Below are 20,864 nucleotides of genomic sequence, written 5' to 3' on the forward strand. Positions count from 1 at the left end.
ATCTTTTTAAATGATAGATTGTGTAAAGTAAATTATTAGTCATCGTTTTATTTAAATATTTTTTTTTCAATATTCTGTCAAAACGTTCCAAATATATATTTTAAATACTAATTCAGAAAATTGCTCCTCATTATTTTAATAATTTTTTTTCAAACAAGTCTAAATATACCATAACATAAAGTCATCTTTTTAAATGATAGATTGTGTAAAGTAAATTATTAGTCGTTTTATTAAAAAATAAATAAATAACAAAAAAAAAATTCAATATTCTGTCAAAACGTTCCAAATATATATTTTAAATACTAATTCAGAAAATTCCTCATTATTTTAATATTTTTTTTTCAAACAAGTCTAAATATACCATAACATAAAGTCATCTTTTTAAATGATAGATTGTGTAAAGTAAATTATTAGTCGTTTTATTAAAAAAAAAAAATAAATAAATAACAAAAAAAAATTTCAATATACTGTCAAAACGTTCCAAATATATATTTTAAATACTAATTCAGAAAATTCCTCATTATTTTAATAATTTTTTTCAAACAAGTTTAAATATAACATAACAGCTTTAATAATTTAGTTAATCTTGAAAGAGGGAATTATAGACCTATGTGCTTTGTTCATCTCATTTCATTACAAATCAATTGATTTAATCCGTTCGATGACTTAAAAAACCTCTCAGTGAGCCTACTGAATAAAAACCCGTCCTCCTCCTCCTCCTCCTCCTGCTCCTCCTTCCTCCGTTCACTCCTTCCAGTGTCGTCGCTCGTTAAACTTCACGTCGCAGGAGGCTTCTTCTTTTTATTTTTTTTTTCGTGACTTTTGACGTCCCGGAGATCCGCGATTCAAGTTTAGCGCCGCGGCTCGTCACGTCGTCGGACAACCAACCGTACGACAAGCAGCGCCGAGACAACCAGTGTCCAATAACACACTCCAAGGAGTTGGCGGCAGCCAATGTCGGACAGCCGACAACAGACGGGATAAACACGGACGGATCGTCGGCAGCCAGAAGAGCGCGTACCGACGGAGCTCCTCGTCCCCATTGTTCGAGACGTACCGACGTGTCGCCGGCCTGATCAGAACCGCTGCAAAAGGGGGTTGTTGTTGTTGTTTTTCGGGGGGGTAAGCTTTTTTCCGTAAATCTTCTCTTACGAGCGCAGAGTGCGCAGCTCTTATGAATGAACCGAGGTTTTGTTGTTGTTGTTGTTGTTGTGTTGTTGTTTTTTTTGCACCGATTTTACGAAGGTTAGTCGCGCGCGCGGCTTTGAGCACGATGCTAACCCCCCCCGGAGCTAAACGGTTTTTTTTTTTTTTTTATTATTATTTCCTGCCGACTTGTTTAAACTTAAAAAAAAACAAAAAACACACCGAAACTTTTTCAGGCTGCGGATCGTTAATTAGAAAAGAAAAGCGCTGGAAGTTAACGCGTTTCCAACTATTCTCCAACCTTGAAATCGCTGCTAACTTACGAAAAGCCTGCTTCTGTTAGCGTGTGTTGCTAAAAGCTAAGCTGCTAGGCGGATGCTAAGTCGGCGGCGGCCCCCGGAGGCGGTGACACACGTCCCCGCGACATCACGGACGCTTTGACCGACGCTCTTAAAAACAAAAACATATTCATCTCGTATTGTCTTTTAAAAAAAAAAAAAAGAAAAAAGAAGCAGGCCCTTGAAGGCCCCGGTGTGGTGGTGGTGGTGGTGGTGGTGGGTGAAGGGGTGTGACAACAGACCCGCTCCGCTATTGTGGGCAAATCAAATCAGCCATTTTAATAATCGTCTCGTGAAACGAGCACGGTTAGCATGTTAGCTTAGCGTAAATGCTAAAAGGCGAAAAGAAGATGACACAAAGCAAAAAAAAAAAAAAAAAAAAGCCCATTGTTGGCGAACAAGCTAGCGAGGAGGCTAACTGCATATCCCAGCTGGCGAGCTGCAGGTTTTTTTTATTTTATTATTTATTAAATGTATTTATTTGATATCATTTTGAGGGAGTTTTTCGTGTTATTACACGTTTTGCCGCTTTTCGCTCGTTTGCGTCGCGTCTTTCTTTGCGGGAGCTCGTAGCGACGGAGGAAGTAAGTTCATTGCAGTTTTAAAGAGGAGCATCGTTGTTGGCCCTCTTTTGTACAACGGATCATCTGTCACCCCAGACACCCTCCTCCTCCTCCTTCCTCCACCACCTCCTCCTCCACCTCCTCCTCCCCCCCGCTTTAAACAAAAGATGGACCCGACAAAGCAAAGAGGCAGACAATCGAGCAGCACGGGGCATATTTAGATATCGTCACTGCAGCTGCACGAGTGGACTTTGGATCCGTTTTTTATTTTTTATTTCATAGCGTATTTATTTATTTCTTCTCTCTCTCTGTTTAGTAATCCAACATGGGGAAGGACCCAAAGAAGCCCAGGGGCAAAATGTCCTCATATGCCTACTTTGTGCAAACGTGCAGAGAGGAGCACAAGAAGAAACATCCTGATGCCAGTGTCAACTTCTCAGAGTTCTCCAAGAAATGCTCTGAAAGATGGAGGGTAAAATCAATCATTCTTGATATCGGATTATTATTTAATAAAAAAAAATAATAAAAAAAAAAAATATTTTTAAAATTTTTTTTATTCTCTATCCAGTATAATTTTCTTGAAAGCCGTGTTTATCTTTCAGATTGCTTATTGTTACTGCTTCTGTTTTCTCACAGACGATGTCACCAAAAGAGAAAGGCAAGTTTGAAGATATGGCCAAACTAGACAAGGTGCGCTATGAGAGGGAAATGATGAATTACATTCCCCCCAAGGGCCAGAAGAAGAAGCGATTTAAGGACCCCAACGCCCCCAAGAGACCACCGTATGTAGAACGATCAGCATGTACACAATAGTCTTTTTTTCCTCTTTTTTTCCCCACAGTAAGCGCTAAGTGTGTTTTCCCCACAGGTCTGCATTCTTCCTGTTCTGTGCCGACTTTCGCCCCAAGGTAAAAAGTGATACTCCTGGACTTTCTATCGGGGACACGGCAAAGAAGTTAGGAGAGATGTGGAATGGCTCATCTGCAGAAAACAAGCAGCCATATGAGAAGAAGGCTGCCAAGTTGAAGGAGAAATATGATAAGGTAAAAAGCCATCGAGCGACTGAAGATAGATTTGTTCATGTTAATCTAACGAGCATATTTTTTTTGTGAGACCCAGATTTGAATGAATCGGCTTTCTCTGTTGCCCTAAAAACACATTTGTCATGGTTTCCAAAGGACATGGTTTCTTATCGTACAAAGGGAAAAGTAGATTTGGCATCTGCTGCTGCAGCTAACGATGATGATGATGAAGATGAAGAGGAGGAGGAGGAGGAGGATGATGATGACGATGACGATGATGAGTAGACTGCAAACGGATGGGACCTGAAGTTTTGTTTATGCCATATATATACTCAATTCACCATCTTGAAACAAGTCAAACTGAACAAAAACATGTGTATATTTAATGTTTTTAAGATGTACAGTGTTATTCTCCTTTTTTTTTTTTAAAGTTAACACTACATATCTTAAGTTTGATATTTTCTAGTGGTAGCTCTTTACCCTTTCCATTTTACGTAACTATTTAGGAGGAATACAAATACGTATCAAAGTAACTAGTCTTTCGGTGTTACAACTCAAAAATGTGATTTCTGAGTTGGTAGTGTATTTTTCTTTATTTTGAAAAATATTTTTTTATGTGCTGTCCCAATGTCTTTTTATTGTTCTTTGAATACCACTCTAACAATAAATACCAATAAAGGTAGTTTTTTGGTTTTTTTTTTACGAAGTTGTTCTTTTTAATTTAATGAATTAGTTTTTTTTTTTTTTTTTTTTTTGCCTCTAATTTTAGGGCTCTCAACATCTCCAAGAGTCCGGTCAGTTATCAGACCCAACACGTGGAACATGTAGCGACATAAATAATTCAAACTCTTCGGGGCTTTTCATTTAAAATGGATAGCTGATGTTCTGTGAAAAAGTGCAACATAACATAATGTCGCTTTGTTCTTGTTATTGCTGTAAAGTTCTTTTTCACAAGGATAGTTGAATTTTCTTTTGTTTCTTATGTGATGTATAAATCTTTAGAATGATGGTTCTGCTGGATGGACGATACATGGTTCCATTCAATGAAATGCTCATCAACAGAGAAGGAAATTGGCAACAGTAAACAATATGAACTCTTATCAAGAATGCATTATTGCTTGATTTGGAAATAAAATCAGCTTTTGAGGCGTTTATCTAGTCCAAGCACACGTTGCCTAAGGACTGTGATTATTAAAGTGCTTATGAATCCACACCCTGCAGGATTATTTGATGTTTTTTTTTAAACATACTGTGGAAAGTGAGTAACTTCTCTGTTCATTGTACTGCAGTTTGAGCCGACCGTATCCAGAAGGTGGCGCCGTGAAGAAGTGTATCGTGCAGTATAATCAGTCAAAAGTTACTTTTTTAGTATAGTTTTATTTCATGTACATACATGTGCCCAGCCTGAAAGGACATATCCAACAACAGAAATGACTTTTGTGTTGATGAGACACCTACTTCTTGAAAATCTTTGCTAACAAAGACCTTTTTATTTTAATTTCATCAGAAATTAAGGACAATTTAGAATAAAGATTGTCCTAAAATTATACGATGAGTAATCAAATACAAAATAGACTCCATTTTCAGTCTCAATCAAATAGCAAATAATATGTATTCTTCGGGGAGACCACTGAAACCTACATATTGTATCTGAGCCTCATTGTGCACACAGATCTTTGACTTTAGGTTAAATGTTGTTTCACATAAGGCTCTACGTTCATGAGTTACATCGACCTCATCCAAAACATAGAATTGTGCGTCCATTTGAGTCTTACCAGGGTACCAGTAGTGTTTTGTGTGTGTGTTCTTCTGCAGTGAGTCGAGGCAGAAACCTTTTGTGATCCCTTGCAAGGATTGATTTCCCATTCTCTGTAATTAGAGACAATCTCACAGTCACGGGGGCCTCACAGTCACTTAAAGGGGGCTCACATTTCCATTTATCTGACTTTTCTCAGCAGTACTCTCCTTTGCTGTGTAAATAACTAGTCAGAAGTGTTTGCAAATATGAATGAAGACATTCGTCTCCTGTAAAGTGGGTCTAACATAGGCTCAATGTTCCTGCATGTAGTTAATATTAGGGTCACAATAGTTGTTTTTATTGGAGAGTGATAATGGTAGTTTTTCTATTCCCTTGCAGCCACATGTTGTGCTGTAGTAACAATAATTATGTAAACCATAAGAGGCAGAAAGGTCATCTTGAATGCCATAGAGAAATTCTCGGGAATTCCAGACAAATTCTAATTATTTAATTCATTATAGTTGCCCTGAGAAACTGTTTATGTTGTTACACACACACAAAAAAAATCTGTTTTATCATTTTGTGATTCAGAGTGGAGTTTTTTTGTTTTTTTTCTCTCCTTTTCTCCTTTTACCCATTGAATGAATGCCTTGCAGTCTCTGAATGAAACCTCTATCTGACATGCAGCAAGGAAGCCTCCCTCTAGGCTACCTTACCGCAGGCAACTGTTCAAAGATTCCATTTCATGTCTACAATGAGTAACCTCAGTCGGAAAATCCACGGAGAGAATACAGGACAAGGTTGATTCATCCAAATATTGTATGAAATACAAATAACAGTCACTAACTTTTAATCAGCTTCATTTTGGAACCCGAAAATATATAGATTTTTTTTCTGACTGCAGGATTAGCATAGTGATGTCAAAGAGGCGTGTCATTCAGGATTACAAACTCAGAAGATTGAGTAATCACTGGGGATACAGCCTTTCTAGTTTTCCAGTTGTTGGTCTTGTATGGAGGTAAAGCTGTGCAGTTTCCAGGACTTTACTTTTTAATGCCTCACCTGTTTCATTATGCTTAGTATCCTAATTTCTTACTAGATTTTTAATTTTGACGAAGAAAGAGGCATTTAGGAAGTCAACTTTATAATGGACTCTTCCGGACAACGGACAATATGTATCATTATTTTGTTTCATTTTGTGGTAAGTTGGCCTGTTAGCTCATATGTCGTAGTAACTGATAACAACTTTTATCAAATTTATAACGCAACAGTGCCTTTATCTATATGGAATGTGAAAAGAAATCTCCCATTTTAGTTATTTAGATGCCTCAAAAGTTGTAAATGTATGCATATTTCACCAGGCTGCTTTTCTTTTTTTTTAAGGTGTTAAATTCTGCATCCTCTCATGAACCTTCATCTGGAAAAACACTGAATGTGAGTCGTGAGAGGGACTTTGCAGAGATTGTCTCAGGGCAGCAGACGCCTCCCTCCTGGTATCATACATCTGCTGATGCTGTGCTGAAGCATGGCACAGCCAGCTTACACTCTCGTAACAGATGGCGATCACAGATGGCTTTCTCCAAAAGTGTGTATTCATTTCAAGTGAAAGAAGACACACTACCAGGTTAGTTATCTTTCTTCATGGGAGCACAAATATATGTTATAAGTGCATATGTTAATATATATTGTTGGCAACACATAATTTAATGTTTTTTGCAATACTAATATGCAACTAATTTTATCTTTGCTATGTTTGCCAATAATGTTGTCAACATTTTTGAACTTTTTCACTTGGCAGTTATTAGACCACCCTGTAATGATGCATTATGCACTGTGTTGACAGGAACCGTTGTGGGAAAGGTGGAAACACAGTTTGAGAGTCTCACGCCTATCACTTACTCAGTTCAGGAGGATGATGGAGAGAACCTGTTCCTCCTCAGCCCCATCTCAGGGGAGTTCCTATTATCCCGCAGCCTGGATTTTGAAACACAAAGATTCTACATTCTCACAGTTGAGGTGCAGCAGGGGGATTCGCAGGTATCTGGTGTCAGGGTCTACTTCAATGTGCTGGATGTGAACGACAACCCCCCGGTTTTTTGTCAGGAAACCCTCTCTGCATCGTTGCTGGAGGACACATGCATTGGCACCTGCTTCCTATCATTGAATGTGTCAGATAAAGATGATGGTAAGTGTGCAAAAATACTTCTGAAATATTACTACCAGCCAACACGAGGGAAATTTCAGTGTTACAACAGTCACTTTATGTAAAAATGTACTCTTGTAGAATGAAGACTAAACATAGAACCAATATACACTGAGAATTCATGCGTGTTTGGGAACCTCACCCTCCTATTGCTGTGGACAAATAACATGCCCACCTTTTGCTCTGGAGGTTGAAAGGTTCTTTGCTGCCTTAACATCATCTATAAGCATTTGATCAAAATATATTATATTAATGAATTATGTTCCTTATACATTATTCATTCATTATATACAGGATGTAAAATGAAAGAATAATAATAACAATAAATAATCTATCTGATTAAACAGCTAAATACACATTTTAATTTAGTCTATATGATTATGATTGATACAAATCTTAGAAAAGTGAGCACAAATATACAGATAATTAAAATCCTAGTTTTATACGTTATATATTTGCATTGATTTTTACATGAATAGTTTGAAATCTGTTTGTACTTTATACTTTCTCCTTCGTACACACTACAAATGCAGGATTTATTTTCACTGTGTTGTATCCATTCTTTTTGTAATGGAGCTGCTCCTCCAGCAAGGGATTTATGGGTCTAAGCAATTTATGGGGGTCAAATCTACAACCATCCCTGCATCTCATGGATCAGCTAAAGTTAATGAGAAGCTAATGCCATGTATGATAAAAAAACAACAACATTTTGGCCAATAATATATAGTTTTTTATAATTAGCATTAACACCATCCACATCTTTCAGTGTATGTAACTCCAAATGAGTTGGACTGACCTTTTGCACAGATAACTGTGAAAATAAAACCTTCCAGGTTTTGAGTGTGGAAGCAGATAACTCATTTTCACACATTTTTCATTACACATGCAACATTTGGCAAGTCAAACCTAGACATGGATTATGTTTATTTTTTCTAAAAAAAAATATTTAATTATAGCATTCAGAAAATGGTCCCTTAAAAATGCAGCATTAGAAAAGAAAGAGTATTCTGCAACAAGACACAACACTTTTTTAAGTTAATGAATGCTTGATTGTAGTGTCATATGTAAATAATTCTTGAATATGCATAGAGGGCTAGAACATAAGGTTTTTAATTGGGATTTAAGAGTGTACAGTATGATAATTCACTTATTTATGCTTAAAAGAGAGGTCTAAGAGTTCCCATATTACCTTACAACAGGTCTTTATCAGAAGGCTTTTCTATTATTTGTGATGAGTCGTTTGTTATCTTTTCTTTTCTGCCAGGTGACAATGGAAAACTGAAACTAAAAGTGGTCAGTGGAGATGAGGAGGAAGTGTTCTTCTTGCACGCCTCTGGTAGTCTATGCCTGAACAAAGAGTTGGACAGAGAGAGACAGTCCTCCTACAATCTGACCGTGTCAGCCAATGATTGCGCCCAGCCTGCCTCTTCACAGTTCACCAGCACAGCACATGTTTTTGTGGAAGTTGAAGATGTCAACGACAACGCTCCTTTCTTTGTGTCAGCCAGAAGTGTTAGAATACCGGAGGACACTGCACTTCACTCTGTTGTCATGACTGTACACGCTGAGGATGAAGACACTGGATCCAATGCGAAGGTTTTGTATTATTTAAACAACACCTCTGATGGGATATTTAGCATCGATCACAGAAGTGGAAAAGTATACTTGGAGGAAATATTAGACAGAGAAGAAGTAGATACCCTGACTATTTCCGTAGCAGCCGCTGATAGAGGCTCACCCCAGATGGTAAACACCATGAATCTCACCGTGCATGTTGAGGATGCAAATGACCATGACCCTGAGTTGTCACAAAGCAACTACAGCCTGTCAGTCAGAGAGGATATCCCCAGGGGAACGAGCCTGTTGCAGGTTCAGGCTCGCGATCAGGATATTGGGCGAAATGGCCAAGTGCGGTATACGTTGACCCAGGCGAGTCCGTTTGTGGTGGATACAGTTCGAGGTGTTGTCACAGTCATAAATCAGCTCGACAGAGAGAGGGACTCAAACTACACATTAGTAATAACTGCTGTCGATCAAGGGGACATACCCAGATCTGCTACAGCAGCTATCAGTGTGACCGTGTTGGATATCAATGACTTTGCGCCGCAGTTTTCACCAGAAACACTGATCATTCATGTCCAGGAGAATGAGGAGGACCCGTCTCTGCTGATGTATCAGGTGCGAATGGGTCTCAGTAAGAGTTCACTAAATGTTGATGGAGAGGGTTCTGATGTTAATTTCTTATTTTTGATCAGGTGTCAGCTTTGGATGAAGATTTAGGCATCAACAGTCAGCTTACCTATTTTATACAGAAAGGAAATAGTGATGGTTTGTTCTCCATCACTCCCAGTGGCACGCTTCAAATTTTACACAGCCTGGACAAGGAGAAGGAATCGCTCTACATGGTCACCATCACTGCTGTTGATTCAGGTCATTTAGACTCTTAATTTGATATGTAAATAATATCCTACACAAACTGTTTCTTCAAACAATGTGATAACGAATGTCACTTTGTCATTTGAAGGACTGCCACCGTTAACAGGAACTTTGACTGTACATGTGGTGGTGGACGATGTCAATGATAACCATCCAGAGTTTACAGAGAAAGTCTACAACACCATCGTGTCTGAGGACAGTCCTATAGGCACGGTGTTCGCCATGATAACAGCATCTGACATTGATGAGGGTGTCAGTGGGGAAATACGGTAAAACGTCACATCAAGAAGTCACTTAAAATTTGAAAGATTATTGAGAAGGAATTTGGGGTAATTGCTTTCTTAGTTAGAGGTCCAGGGAAAGTTATTGGCCGTTTTTTATTTTTTTATTTTTTATGTCAGTTCCATGTTTGTATGAGATAAGGATAAAGACAGAATCCATATTTCTCTCTATTTCTTACACAGTAGTCTCTTCTTGAATTTACTGCATATGCTGCATAGAGAACCTTTCAGGATATACAGGATGTTTACCTATATTCTACTGCAATACATTAAGAATGTGTTGTATTTTTCACTTTAGGTATTCCATGGAAAACCTTGATGTACCTTTTGCCATTGAGGAAAGATCTGGAGAACTTTTTACAACCAATACCCTCGACAGGGAAACAGCAGCTATTTACAGGTTGACAGTTATTGGCAGTGATAAACATCCAACCCGGCCTCTCTCGAGCTCCGTGCTCGTGACTGTACTTATTGGAGATATCAATGATCACTTGCCTCAGTTCATGAACAGCCCCTATGTGGCCTATGTGCCCACTGACTTGGCTCCAGGTGAGGGACTGTATTTACTTTTGACATTGTATACTGTATCTCATTCCAGATAACAATGATAAGATTGAGTTTTATTTCTTGAATGTTGTTTTTTTGTGCAGGCTCAGTTCTTTGTGCTGTAAAAGCAACAGATGGAGACGCTGACATGAATGCAGAACTACATTATTCATTGTATGGACAAAGTTCCGATCTGTTTTCCATTGATCCACAAAGTGGCACTGTATTCACTTCAAGTGCTCTCCGGAGAACAGATGATTTCATCGTCAATGTGCATGTGGAGGATGCTGGAGAAAATCCCAAATCTGACATCACTACTATAAGCATCAGGTTTCAGAACGCCTCGGATTTCCCAGAGATGAATGTGGACGTTCTGAGTTATTCCCTCTCTGAGGATGAGCCAGTTGGGACCCTTGTGGCTGTGGTCTCTGCAGTGAGCAGCAGAGCTGAACCGGTCTCTTTTTATCTTGCTTCTGGAAACTATGAAGACATGTTTCATGTGGAGCAATTAAACGGGGCAGTGACAGTGGCGAACCCTCTGGATTATGAAAACAAAAAGGAGTTTTCTTTGTTGATAGAAGCCAGAGACTCTGGTTCTCCTCCTTTTTCCTCATTTTCCGAAATTCACATAAACATCTCTGATGTAAATGATAATTTCCCTCAGTTCACTCAAGCTGAGTACAGATGTGAGGTTTTTGAGAATTCCTCACCATCCGGGTTTTGCGATGTTCTTGCCGTTGATGCAGATTCTGGCTCTTATGGCACAGTGCAGTACAACATAACAGAAGGAAGCACAGATCCTTTTTTTACAATCGACCCTGAAAATGGTTTATTGAGCACCACTGTAAGTCTAGATAGAGAAAATACCCCTGAATTTAATTTAACAGTTGAAGCTGCAGAACTAGACAACCCTCATCGTAAAGACAGAGCGACCGTCATCGTCATTATTTTAGACAGAAATGACAATGCCCCTCGTTTTTCTCAGATTTTTCTCACAGAAGTGCCGGAGGATGCCTCTGTTGGACACACAGTTATACAAGTCACCTCTGCTGATGATGATACTGACGCTAATGCAGTCATCACTTACTCCATAATTGACCAAAGTGACGGGATGCTTTTTGATATTGATGTCACCACTGGTTACATCACTGTTGAGAGACTTCTGGACAGGGAGGTGCAAGATCATTATATCTTGAAAGTAAATGCAAATGACTCAGCATGGAGTATAAGCACAGATGTCACTATCGTCATTTCAGACGCCAACGATAATAGACCAGTGTTTTCTGATCCTTTTTATACTGTAGTCCTCTCTGACACAAAAGACCAAGACGTGTTTGTTTTGCAAGTTCATGCTACAGATGCAGACGTTGGGCAAAACCGTGAGATTTCTTATGTTATTGAACCTCCAAATGAGGAGTTTTGGGTGAATGCTTCCTCTGGTCAAATTTATACAAAGCAGCCACTGATGTTGCATAATCCTGCTTTTGAACTCTATCAGTTTACAGTTATTGCTTTCGACTGTGGCCGTGTTCCCCTGTACAGTAATGCCACTGTCGTAGTGAGATTGGAACAGTACAACCACCACCCACCAATGTTTCTGCCTTTCCAGCCTCTGATTGCTCTTCCGTATCACCTGGCTGTGGGAACTGAGGTGGTCCAGTTTACCGCAATAGATCTGGATGTCAATAGCAGCCCTAATATTGAGTATCTTTTAAATGGAGGTAATGCAGCCGATTTCTTCTGGGTTCAAGCCGACAATGGAAAAGTAATCTTAAATCAAACTTTAGCACAGAGTGAAAATCTGTCCCTCACTTTATTAGTTGTGGCCAAAGATCAGGGCTTCCCCTCTTTAACAGCACAGACTGAAATCACTTTTGAAATCACGGGCAGGAATCGATTCTCTCCGAACTTTAGCAAATCACATGTTACTTTCTCTGTCCCTGAGGATTTGCCTGTAGGATCAGTAATTGGGAAAATTCAAGCAGAAGATGGGGATCGTGGTCCCAATGGTGCAATCATGTACTATATTAACTCAGAAAATCCTAATTTACCATTGTCTATTGGAGAAGTGTCAGGACTGCTGACACTAATCAGAGAGCTTGACTTTGAAAAAGAAAGTATTTCTTACCTTCAAATCAAAGCCATAGACGGCGGTTGGATCTCTAAAAGTGCCATGTTAAATGTTACAGTTATTGTAATGGATGTGAACGACAATCCTCCAGTCTTTTCATCCTCAGAGTATACCACGTCCGTGCCTGAAAACTCAGAAATTGGAACAAATGTTGTAGAAATGAAGGCTGCTGATATTGACTCGGGTGCAAATGCACAAATATTCTACTCTGTTATCGCTGGCCATATGGATAAATTTGCAATTGATTCAAGAAACGGCACAATCACCACTTTGGACGTCTTTGATTATGAGCGGGAGCAGATCTTCGATATAACGATTAAAGCCTCAAACACTGGCGGACAGACTTTATTTAGTTTGGCACACATTGTCATCCAAATCTCAGATGTCAATGAGTTCACACCTACTTTCAGGAAAAAAGAATTTCACTTTTCAGTATTTAAAAATGTGCCTGTTGGAACTCTGATTGGAAAAGTGAAGGCCACAGATAATGACCGAGGCTCTGAAGGTCAGGTGTTTTACTTGATGTTTGGCCAGAACAAACATATAGGCTTTGAGATTGGCAAGCTTTCTGGAGAAATATATACAACTGCTAGTTTGAGGAAACAGGGCAACAGCCGTGCAGTTTTAAAAGTTCTGGCAAAGAACTCTGGTGTTATTACAGGCATGGACATAAATGAGACTTTGATCCACATCAATGTGATCGACACCAATGATGCACCTATGTTCACCTCTGCACACTATGTGGCAAATGTCACAGAAGACAGCCCGGCTGGGATGTCTGTGATGACTGTGAGCGCTCTGGATCAGGACTCCTTCTTGGACTGGAATCGTTTTTTCTTCAGCATTGCAAATGGAAACACAAACTCCTCTTTCTCTGTTGATCCATCCAGTGGTGTTATTTCAGTTAACTCTCCACTCGACAGAGAACTCTGGCCACTTTATAATCTGACTGTCACAGCCACTGATAACGGCACGCCACCAGCCACTGGGACCACTAATGTCATGGTAACTATTGGCGATGTTAACGACAACGCCCCCGAGCTCACATCCACGGAGGCTCAGGTAAAAGAAAATCAGCCTGAAGGCACCGTAGTGGCCAGATTAAATGCATCTGATCGTGATTCACCACCAAATCAGGGTCCTTTTACATATTGGATAATAAATCCCTCAAGAGGAAGTGCTTTTTCTCTCACTCCTGATGGAGTTTTACTCACCACACGGACTATTGATCGGGAGCAAATCTCTGCATATCGAGTCCTCGTGGTTGTCAGGGATGCGGGATTTCCTTTACCACTATCATCTACAACAACGTTCCATATCAAGGTTGTGGATGAAAACGATAACCCTCCATTACCCAGAAATATCTTCATTGAGGTGAAATATTTTGGCACTTCTTTCCAAGGAGGCATGATCGGTAATGTACATCCGGAGGATCCGGACGAGTCTGATACATTCAACTGCGCCATAAAAAGTGGTTCAACTAACATGTTCACAATACCTAATGGCACATGTGAGCTGTGGTCTTCTCCTTTTCAAGGCGAGGCAACGTTTAACATCACAACCGAAGCTACAGACCAGCTTCACTTCCCAGTAAACAACAGCGTCTATGTCAACTACAAAGGTTTCACGAACGCTTCTATTGACAGCTGTATATTATTCTATGTGTCTTCATCCTCAATGGAAGAGTTCTTGTCGAATAAGTATTTGAGGTTTGTGAAAGCTCTGGACAGTTTGTTTAACCTACAGGCCTCTAAGACTCATGTGTTTGGAATCAAACATATTGGCAGTGAAATCCTGCTGTTGGCCGCCGTCAAAAATTACGACGGTCAGTATCTCAGCAGAGAGGTAGCGAGAGGTGTATCTGCTGGACATAAGAAATTACTGGAGACTCAGAGCAATGTAACGATTTCCCACATCACCAGTGATCCGTGTCTTACCAGCCCTTGTCAAAACGGGGCATCGTGCAACAAAAACATTTACATCAGCCAGGAGGCGGCTGTCCTGGAAAGCGTAGTGGTCATCTTTGTGTCACCACAGAAGGAGATTCTCAATTGTACCTGTCTGGTCGGATTCACTGGTTCCCTCTGTGAAGATGACATTGATGAATGTGAGGTGAATCCCTGTGAGAATAATGGCACATGTGTGAATACAGCAGGAAGTTTCTACTGTCAGTGTCAGAGCGACTTCTCTGGCTCCGTCTGCTCCGCTGATGTAGATGAATGCCTGAAGGTGAAGTGCCAGAATGGTGGAACTTGTAGTCCCTCCCAGGATGGATATCACTGTCACTGTGTGGCTGGATTTGAAGGTATGTTTCGGCATATAAAGAAACAAAAAAAAACCCACCTTATTATGTGTCAACAGAGGGCAGAAGTTCTTTATAATCTGTGCTTTATTTCATTTTGCCAGGGGAAATGTGTGAGGAATTAATTGACCACTGTAGATCAACACCCTGCATTCAGGGCACCTGCATCAATTTACTGGCAGGATTCTCCTGCAACTGTCCCTTTGGTGAGAATAAAACAGAAAAAGGGATCTTCATAGCAAAAGTTCAGCATTTTAGAAGGAGAGTGGTGTCAATCTTCTCATTATTCTTCACAAAAACAGTGTTTTCCCCAAACCATTTCACTATTTATTTGAATTTGAGAAAAAATGCACGAACTTTGTCAAGTGTTTTTTTATGTACCAACACTGCAATTCATCTTTATTCTAGGTGTCAGTGGAGTCCACTGTGAGGAACACAGTTATGGCTTTGAGGATCTGTCCTTCATGGAATTTCCCCCGTTGGATCGCAGGACTAATTTAATCTCTCTCGAGTTTGCCACGGTGCAGAGGAACTCCCTCCTCCTCTACAATCCCGGAGGAGCCTCCAGCAGGGAGTTCCTCGCACTGCAAATACTGGATGGGGCCATTCATCTCTCTTATGACCTTGGCTCAAGAACTGTGAGGCTGCAGACACACAAACAAGTTGCAGATGGATATTTTCACAGTGTCACTGCCAGGAGGATTGGCAATGTGAGTTGTCGTAACACAAGTTTAATCAGTTTTCAACCGTTTTCAGAGAGGAGTGAGTTTGAAAACACTCACGTAGTTCTGTTTGTATTAACAGATGGGTTCTTTGCATGTGGACAACTGCACAGATGTTGAGGAAAATGGATTTTGTTTTTCAAAGAGTGATGGCAGTGTTTCAGAAAGGTAACAGTGAAACAATATCATTAATGCACATATGCCTTCTTTCCAATGACAAGTCAAAATATCTGCCTTCTGAAAGGTCCATTTATCTTCTCTGTTTTTAGCCCTGTCAGCAACTACAACTTGTGTCAATCATTTCTCTTTCTCTGTCTTTACATCCAATCAGGACACTTGATGTTGGCAACAATAATATGACATTTGGAGGCTTGAGGACTATTGAATCCATTTCACTGCACCCTTCTCAGATAAAAACCCACGACTTTGTTGGATGTGTACGAAACATTCGTGTTAATGGCATCCTGCTGAGACCTTCGATGGCCCTCGCAACATATAATGTACTTGATAGGTAGGTTTATTAAATTTAAAAGGTAAACCAACAACTCAGTCCTTATTTTTGAAATACTTGAGTGTTTAATACATAGTTTATTACCATGTTGTTTTTGCATATGTCTGAGATTTACAAACGTGTCTTTCATCTTTGTTGTACACAGGTGTCCACGAGCAAAAGTGTCAGCGTGTCTCAGTGTCCCGTGCAAGAATGATGGTGTGTGCTATGACCTCTGGTCTGACTATCTTTGTGAGTGCAAAAGCCCTTTTACTGGGAGAAACTGTTCTAAAGGTACAAAAAAAAAATAGATAAAAAAGTATATACATGAAAGTGACTTTTGATTTTATGACTTTATGATTTATATTTTATATTTAATTTCGAAATTAAGCTTTTTTTCCCTTTTTGAACAGAAATGTCAGAAGAGCTTGTGTTGCGATTTAATGGGAATGACTACATTGAATATGTTATTAAGGAGAGATTCAAGAGAGACTACCTGCTAAAATACTTGATGGATGATGAAAAAGAGGGACAAACAAAAGAACAAAATGTTGTTAACATCAAGTTTAAGACCAAAGATGATGGAGTGTTAATGTTTGTTTTTGGACAGACTGGATATATTATGCTGAAGGTGCGTATTAAATACATTTACTGTAGATATTTATTCATGTTGCTTTTACATTTGAAGTGTAAAACTTTGTTTTTCCTTATTAAGATAAAAGGCAGAAAGCTTGTGCACATTTCCAAAGATCCACTGTCAGAACACCTGTCAGAGTTCACTGTGGACCTTCCTGTGGCTGATGGGGTCTGGCATGTCCTCTCCTTGTTCAGCAACGGGCAGAACACTTTCCTTTCTGTGGATGGTAGTCCTGTGTTGAACACCACCGATCAAAGCATGGATCTGACTCCTGTTAGTGTGGAGAAGATCATTCTTGGTGCAGCTCCAGCTGCAGAAACAAAGCTTCAACAAACAGGTAAAGATGTACAGTTTATCTATTTTGAAAGGATTCCTGCGTGAACGATTTATGTACAGCACAGTTTTTCTCCTTTTCCCGTCTATCTGTTCTTCCAGCTGCTGAGGTTCTTGCATAGAGACTTCCTATTTCACTTCTTACAGGAGGTTTTCTTCTTTCCTTTTCATGACAGGGTTCAGTGGATGTGTGCAATACTTCAATGTGACCGGTTACACTCTGCCTGTCAGTGGACACAGTGTAATGGTGGACGTCTGGCCGAGCTCAACCCTCACCCAGTCCAGCTGCAGCTCTCCAGGTGTTTGCCTGCCCTCGCCTTGCTCTGACGAGGGCGCTAACAGGAAGACGTGTTCCTCATACTGTCCAATCCGGTGGAAGTGCGGACCTGCTGTGCAAAACAGGTCCTGCATCTGTTTACATAATGTCTCTGATGACTTCTGTGATGTATGTATCTCCACAGCGAAAAGCCATGATCATTGCTCTGAAGTGCAGGGCAGCGTGCCGATGTGGCTCTTAGCTGTGGTTCTTCCTCTGATCTCCATCTTGGTGATTATAGGAATGCTTTATGGCCTGTACAGAGTGAGGCAGCAGGATGCAACGTGTCAGAGCGAGAGCTTCCCACAGAGAACAGTGCAAGGGACAGACGACATAGCTTTTTGTTTTGATGACAGCACAATCCTCACAGATGCTGTGTCTCCAGAGAAAGGGAAACGACATGACCCAATGATCGCCGATCAGCAGAGGTCAAGTGTGGAGTTTTACTGTGATACCAGCCTGTCAGGTGTTCAGCCGGTGCCAAAGAGTGAGGTAGACTATTGTGAAATCGGCAGCATCTGTAGTGCATTTCATTCCGACAAGACGTCACTGAAGCTCAGCTGGCACAAACATTTATACAGTACAAAATATGCAAAAAGTGATTCTAAGCATTGGGGAGACTTGAGGACGCTGTTTACAGGATTTAAGAAAGAAAGCTCCAGTGAAGAAAAAAATCCTACAAAGCCTCAAAATGTTGCTTTCCTAAACAAGCAGTTGTTGACTAAGCTTGACACAGAGCAGTCCCAACGGACACAACCTTGTTACATGAAGAGATTCCAACAGCCACAGCTCCTGGAGCCAATACAAAGTCTCTCCTTTGAAGAAATTAGAAAGCTAAATGCTCCTCTGGAGCAAACATCACATCATGCATCCCTGAAGTCTGGACCTGCCCAGTCCACCTCAGTGATGGATGTCCCATCTGAGAGTGAAACAGACAGCACATTCACCTGCTCAGAGTCTGAGTGCGGACCCTTCACTGTCATCAGGGGCCGGAAATATATACATGACCAGTCAGCCTTGTCAGAATGTACCTTAAGGCAACAAGGCTTCCTGCCTGCCAACTCATTCTTAAAACAAACCTGCCTCTCTGCTGCAGGTCAGGATGAAGCTGATTGTGCTCCCTCCGGTACGTTTGAGGAGCAATGGGGAAATGTTTTAAACATGCACTTTCTTTTTAGCAGCTATGCTCCCGTATTTGAGGATATTGCACATCTACCTATTGAATCTAGTCATAGCTGCGACATGCAAAGCGACATAGAGGAAATGATTTGACTGTAATTACACAGGTGTAATTAATAGGTCAGGTGGATTAATACATTCTGTTACTTAGATATTATTGACATATTTTGTATGTAATGATATTGTTAAATGTATCTAATCACTCAGTCATTTACTGTGTCAGTAAATATTATTAACATCATAGCAGTTTATAGAATCATGCTTACCAGTAAGCTGAATGACTGATTTAGTAACATTTTAAAACTGCATGCCTCCACCTTCTACAATCCCATATCCTTGTTCAATTTGAAATTAAAGGTGTAAATTGACTTGCATCTGTTTCCTTCCTTTATCAAACATACAGTAATGGTTTGGCTCCACCTAGTGGTTAAATGCAAGGTTACATTCCAACATGTTCTGTTCACAGTCCTCCAAAAGAACATATCCCCATAGATTACTTAAAACAGGCAGTGCATTGCAACCCAGTTACATTTTATTGTGAAAGCATCAATCATGTGAGACAGTATCAATTGTTATTGTTCCAAAAGCATTTTATCATACATTTCATAAAGCCTTCTTGTAGCCATAATAATTATGATGGCCAAAAATTGTGTTGAGGTGAGCTTAAGATCGCGGTCTAGTTGAAAGATTTGTTGCCTGTTACACAGTATACATTATATATTTGGCATACATACAGTAGTGGAGTGCTGATCTTTTAAACAGTTATTCGATTTCATTCCGAGTATATTTTAATCATAAGAAATATAGTACAAGAAACCTGAGTAAACAGCACATTACACAATGTATAGAATATTACACAGCAGAATGTTTTCAAAAAATATTCTGAAAGTTTTGAAAATTGCATGTATTCTTTGAAAACACAAGTAGAGATTTTCAATGAATTATAGCATAATTGTAATGACAGTTACTCTCAGTCTGTGGAAGGTTTATTTTGCATTTCAGTGCAGACCATCACATATTTAGATTTCAAGAACTACTGACATGTATAAGGTGGATTTACATCCCCAAAAAAATATTTTCGGATTAATCCGAATGTAAGCAAGAAAGTATGATTCAGCACTTGACCGTATTCTGTCTCCGTTTTATTTTACAGGTTAATTTGGGCAAAGAAAGCTTTACTAAATCAATTATAAATTCAATTAATTTATTACATAAAAATATAGACACTAAAAGCACATCTTGAAAACCATTGAATGGATTTTTGAAATGAACTCCAAACTTCAAAATAAATACAAGAATGGCAAAGTACTTTTCAAGTATATATACGAATTGAACTTCTCTTCTTTAAATATTTATTATTATGTATAGTGTTATTTATTTTGGTATACAACACGTTCTGCACATCCAATAAGATGTCTGTATGCAACATGCTATTTAGTTCTTTTTTAACATTTAGGGTAAAAAATGCAATCAGCAAAACTTTCTAGAGTACTACTTAATACCAGTGTTTATTTTTCTATTTTTAAGTCTCTGCATCAAAGCTTTTTTAATGTCTTTAGTCTTGAAACAGTATATTATTGGATTAACCACTGTAGGTATGAGGCTGTACATCATTGCTATTATAATATGAGCAACGAGACTAAAATGTAATCCCAAATTGTTAGCCAGATAAACAAAACATCTTGGCACATAGTAAAGGCAGGTAATAAAGAGCTGCGGAGCACAGGTGGACAGAACTTTGTGACGCCTCTCAGTGACAGACATTCTCAGAACAGCTATGATGACAGAAAGATAAGAAAAAATGATGAACGTTAAAGGAACTAAGAGAGTCACCATTGCATTTGCAAGTGCAACATTTTTAACATATGCAACATTTTCACCACATCCCAGCCGAGTTATTGATATATGATCGCAGTAGCAGTGCATGATGGTATTTAGGTTGCAGTAAGGCAGAGTTGAGGCGTGAAGCACAATCCCCATCATACGTATGAATGTTAAAACCCAGCACAAGCTACATGCAATGGAAATGGTTCTGTTTGTGAATAAGAGAGGATATCGGAATGGAAACCAAATGGCAACGAAGCGATCCAATGCCATCATCATCAAAAGCAAAGAATGAATGGCTCCCAAAGAATGGACAAAATACATTTGTGCAAAGCAAGCTGTAAATGAAGATATCATGTCATTCCACCAATATCTGGCAATGATTTCTGGAAGAGTCACAGTGCCAAACACGATGTCTGACATTGCAAGGTGAAAAAAGATCAAGTATGTTGGTTTGTGAAGAGACCGCTCACAAATGATAACAACTAAAACAAAACCATTTCCAATCACGATAGCAAGGAAGACCAGGAGGAGGAGGAAAGACACAGCTTCATAATACTCAGGTGAAAGTCCGGGGAATCCAGTGATAACAAAGTATTTTATATTGGTAACATTGGTGTATTTCATAATCACAGGTAGAGAGAAACAGCCTGAAAT

The 20,864-nt window shown here is 39.5% G+C and overlaps 3 protein-coding genes across 7 annotated transcripts; 2 read left to right on the forward strand and 1 right to left on the reverse strand.

Moving 5' to 3' along the window:
• The first annotated feature begins 814 nt into the window (after positions 1–814).
• Positions 815–3,771, forward strand: hmgb1b (high mobility group box 1b). Its single transcript, XM_069161257.1, has 5 exons — positions 815–1,122; positions 2,364–2,519; positions 2,684–2,829; positions 2,916–3,090; positions 3,226–3,771. The coding sequence occupies exons 2-5, from the start codon at positions 2,373–2,375 to the stop codon at positions 3,352–3,354; spliced, it is 597 nt and encodes a 198-aa protein (XP_069017358.1). The 5' UTR covers positions 815–1,122; positions 2,364–2,372; the 3' UTR covers positions 3,355–3,771.
• Positions 3,772–5,836: 2,065 nt separating this feature from the next.
• On the forward strand, positions 5,837–18,757 carry LOC138205329 (protocadherin Fat 4). 5 transcript variants are annotated; one of them, XM_069161258.1, is made up of 16 exons: positions 5,840–6,008; positions 6,191–6,431; positions 6,651–6,992; positions 8,275–9,188; positions 9,266–9,440; positions 9,535–9,715; positions 10,026–10,276; positions 10,378–14,709; positions 14,811–14,912; positions 15,115–15,416; positions 15,511–15,596; positions 15,760–15,939; positions 16,085–16,212; positions 16,332–16,549; positions 16,634–16,892; positions 17,065–18,757. In XM_069161258.1, exons 1-16 carry the CDS (start codon positions 5,955–5,957, stop codon positions 18,474–18,476), a joined length of 9,177 nt encoding a protein of 3,058 aa, XP_069017359.1. In that variant the 5' UTR covers positions 5,840–5,954; the 3' UTR covers positions 18,477–18,757. The 5 variants fall into 5 exon arrangements, with proteins under 5 accessions (XP_069017362.1, XP_069017360.1, XP_069017361.1 ...); XM_069161261.1 differs by lacking the exon at positions 17,065–18,757 and having other exon boundaries at positions 5,837–6,008; positions 16,529–16,549; positions 16,750–16,886; XM_069161259.1 differs by lacking the exon at positions 17,065–18,757 and having other exon boundaries at positions 5,837–6,008; positions 16,750–16,874.
• Positions 18,758–19,874: 1,117 nt separating this feature from the next.
• LOC138205216 (olfactory receptor 52B2-like) lies at positions 19,875–20,834 on the reverse strand. The gene has a single exon (XM_069160977.1). The coding sequence runs from the start codon at positions 20,832–20,834 to the stop codon at positions 19,875–19,877; it is 960 nt and encodes a 319-aa protein (XP_069017078.1).
• Between the last annotated feature and the right edge of the window lie 30 nt (positions 20,835–20,864).

Source organism: Embiotoca jacksoni, unplaced genomic scaffold (genome assembly GCF_022577435.1).
Source record: "Embiotoca jacksoni isolate LCO1_2020_lvr unplaced genomic scaffold, fEmbJac1.0.p SCAF_28, whole genome shotgun sequence".
Classification (NCBI taxonomy): Eukaryota; Metazoa; Chordata; class Actinopteri; family Embiotocidae; genus Embiotoca; species Embiotoca jacksoni.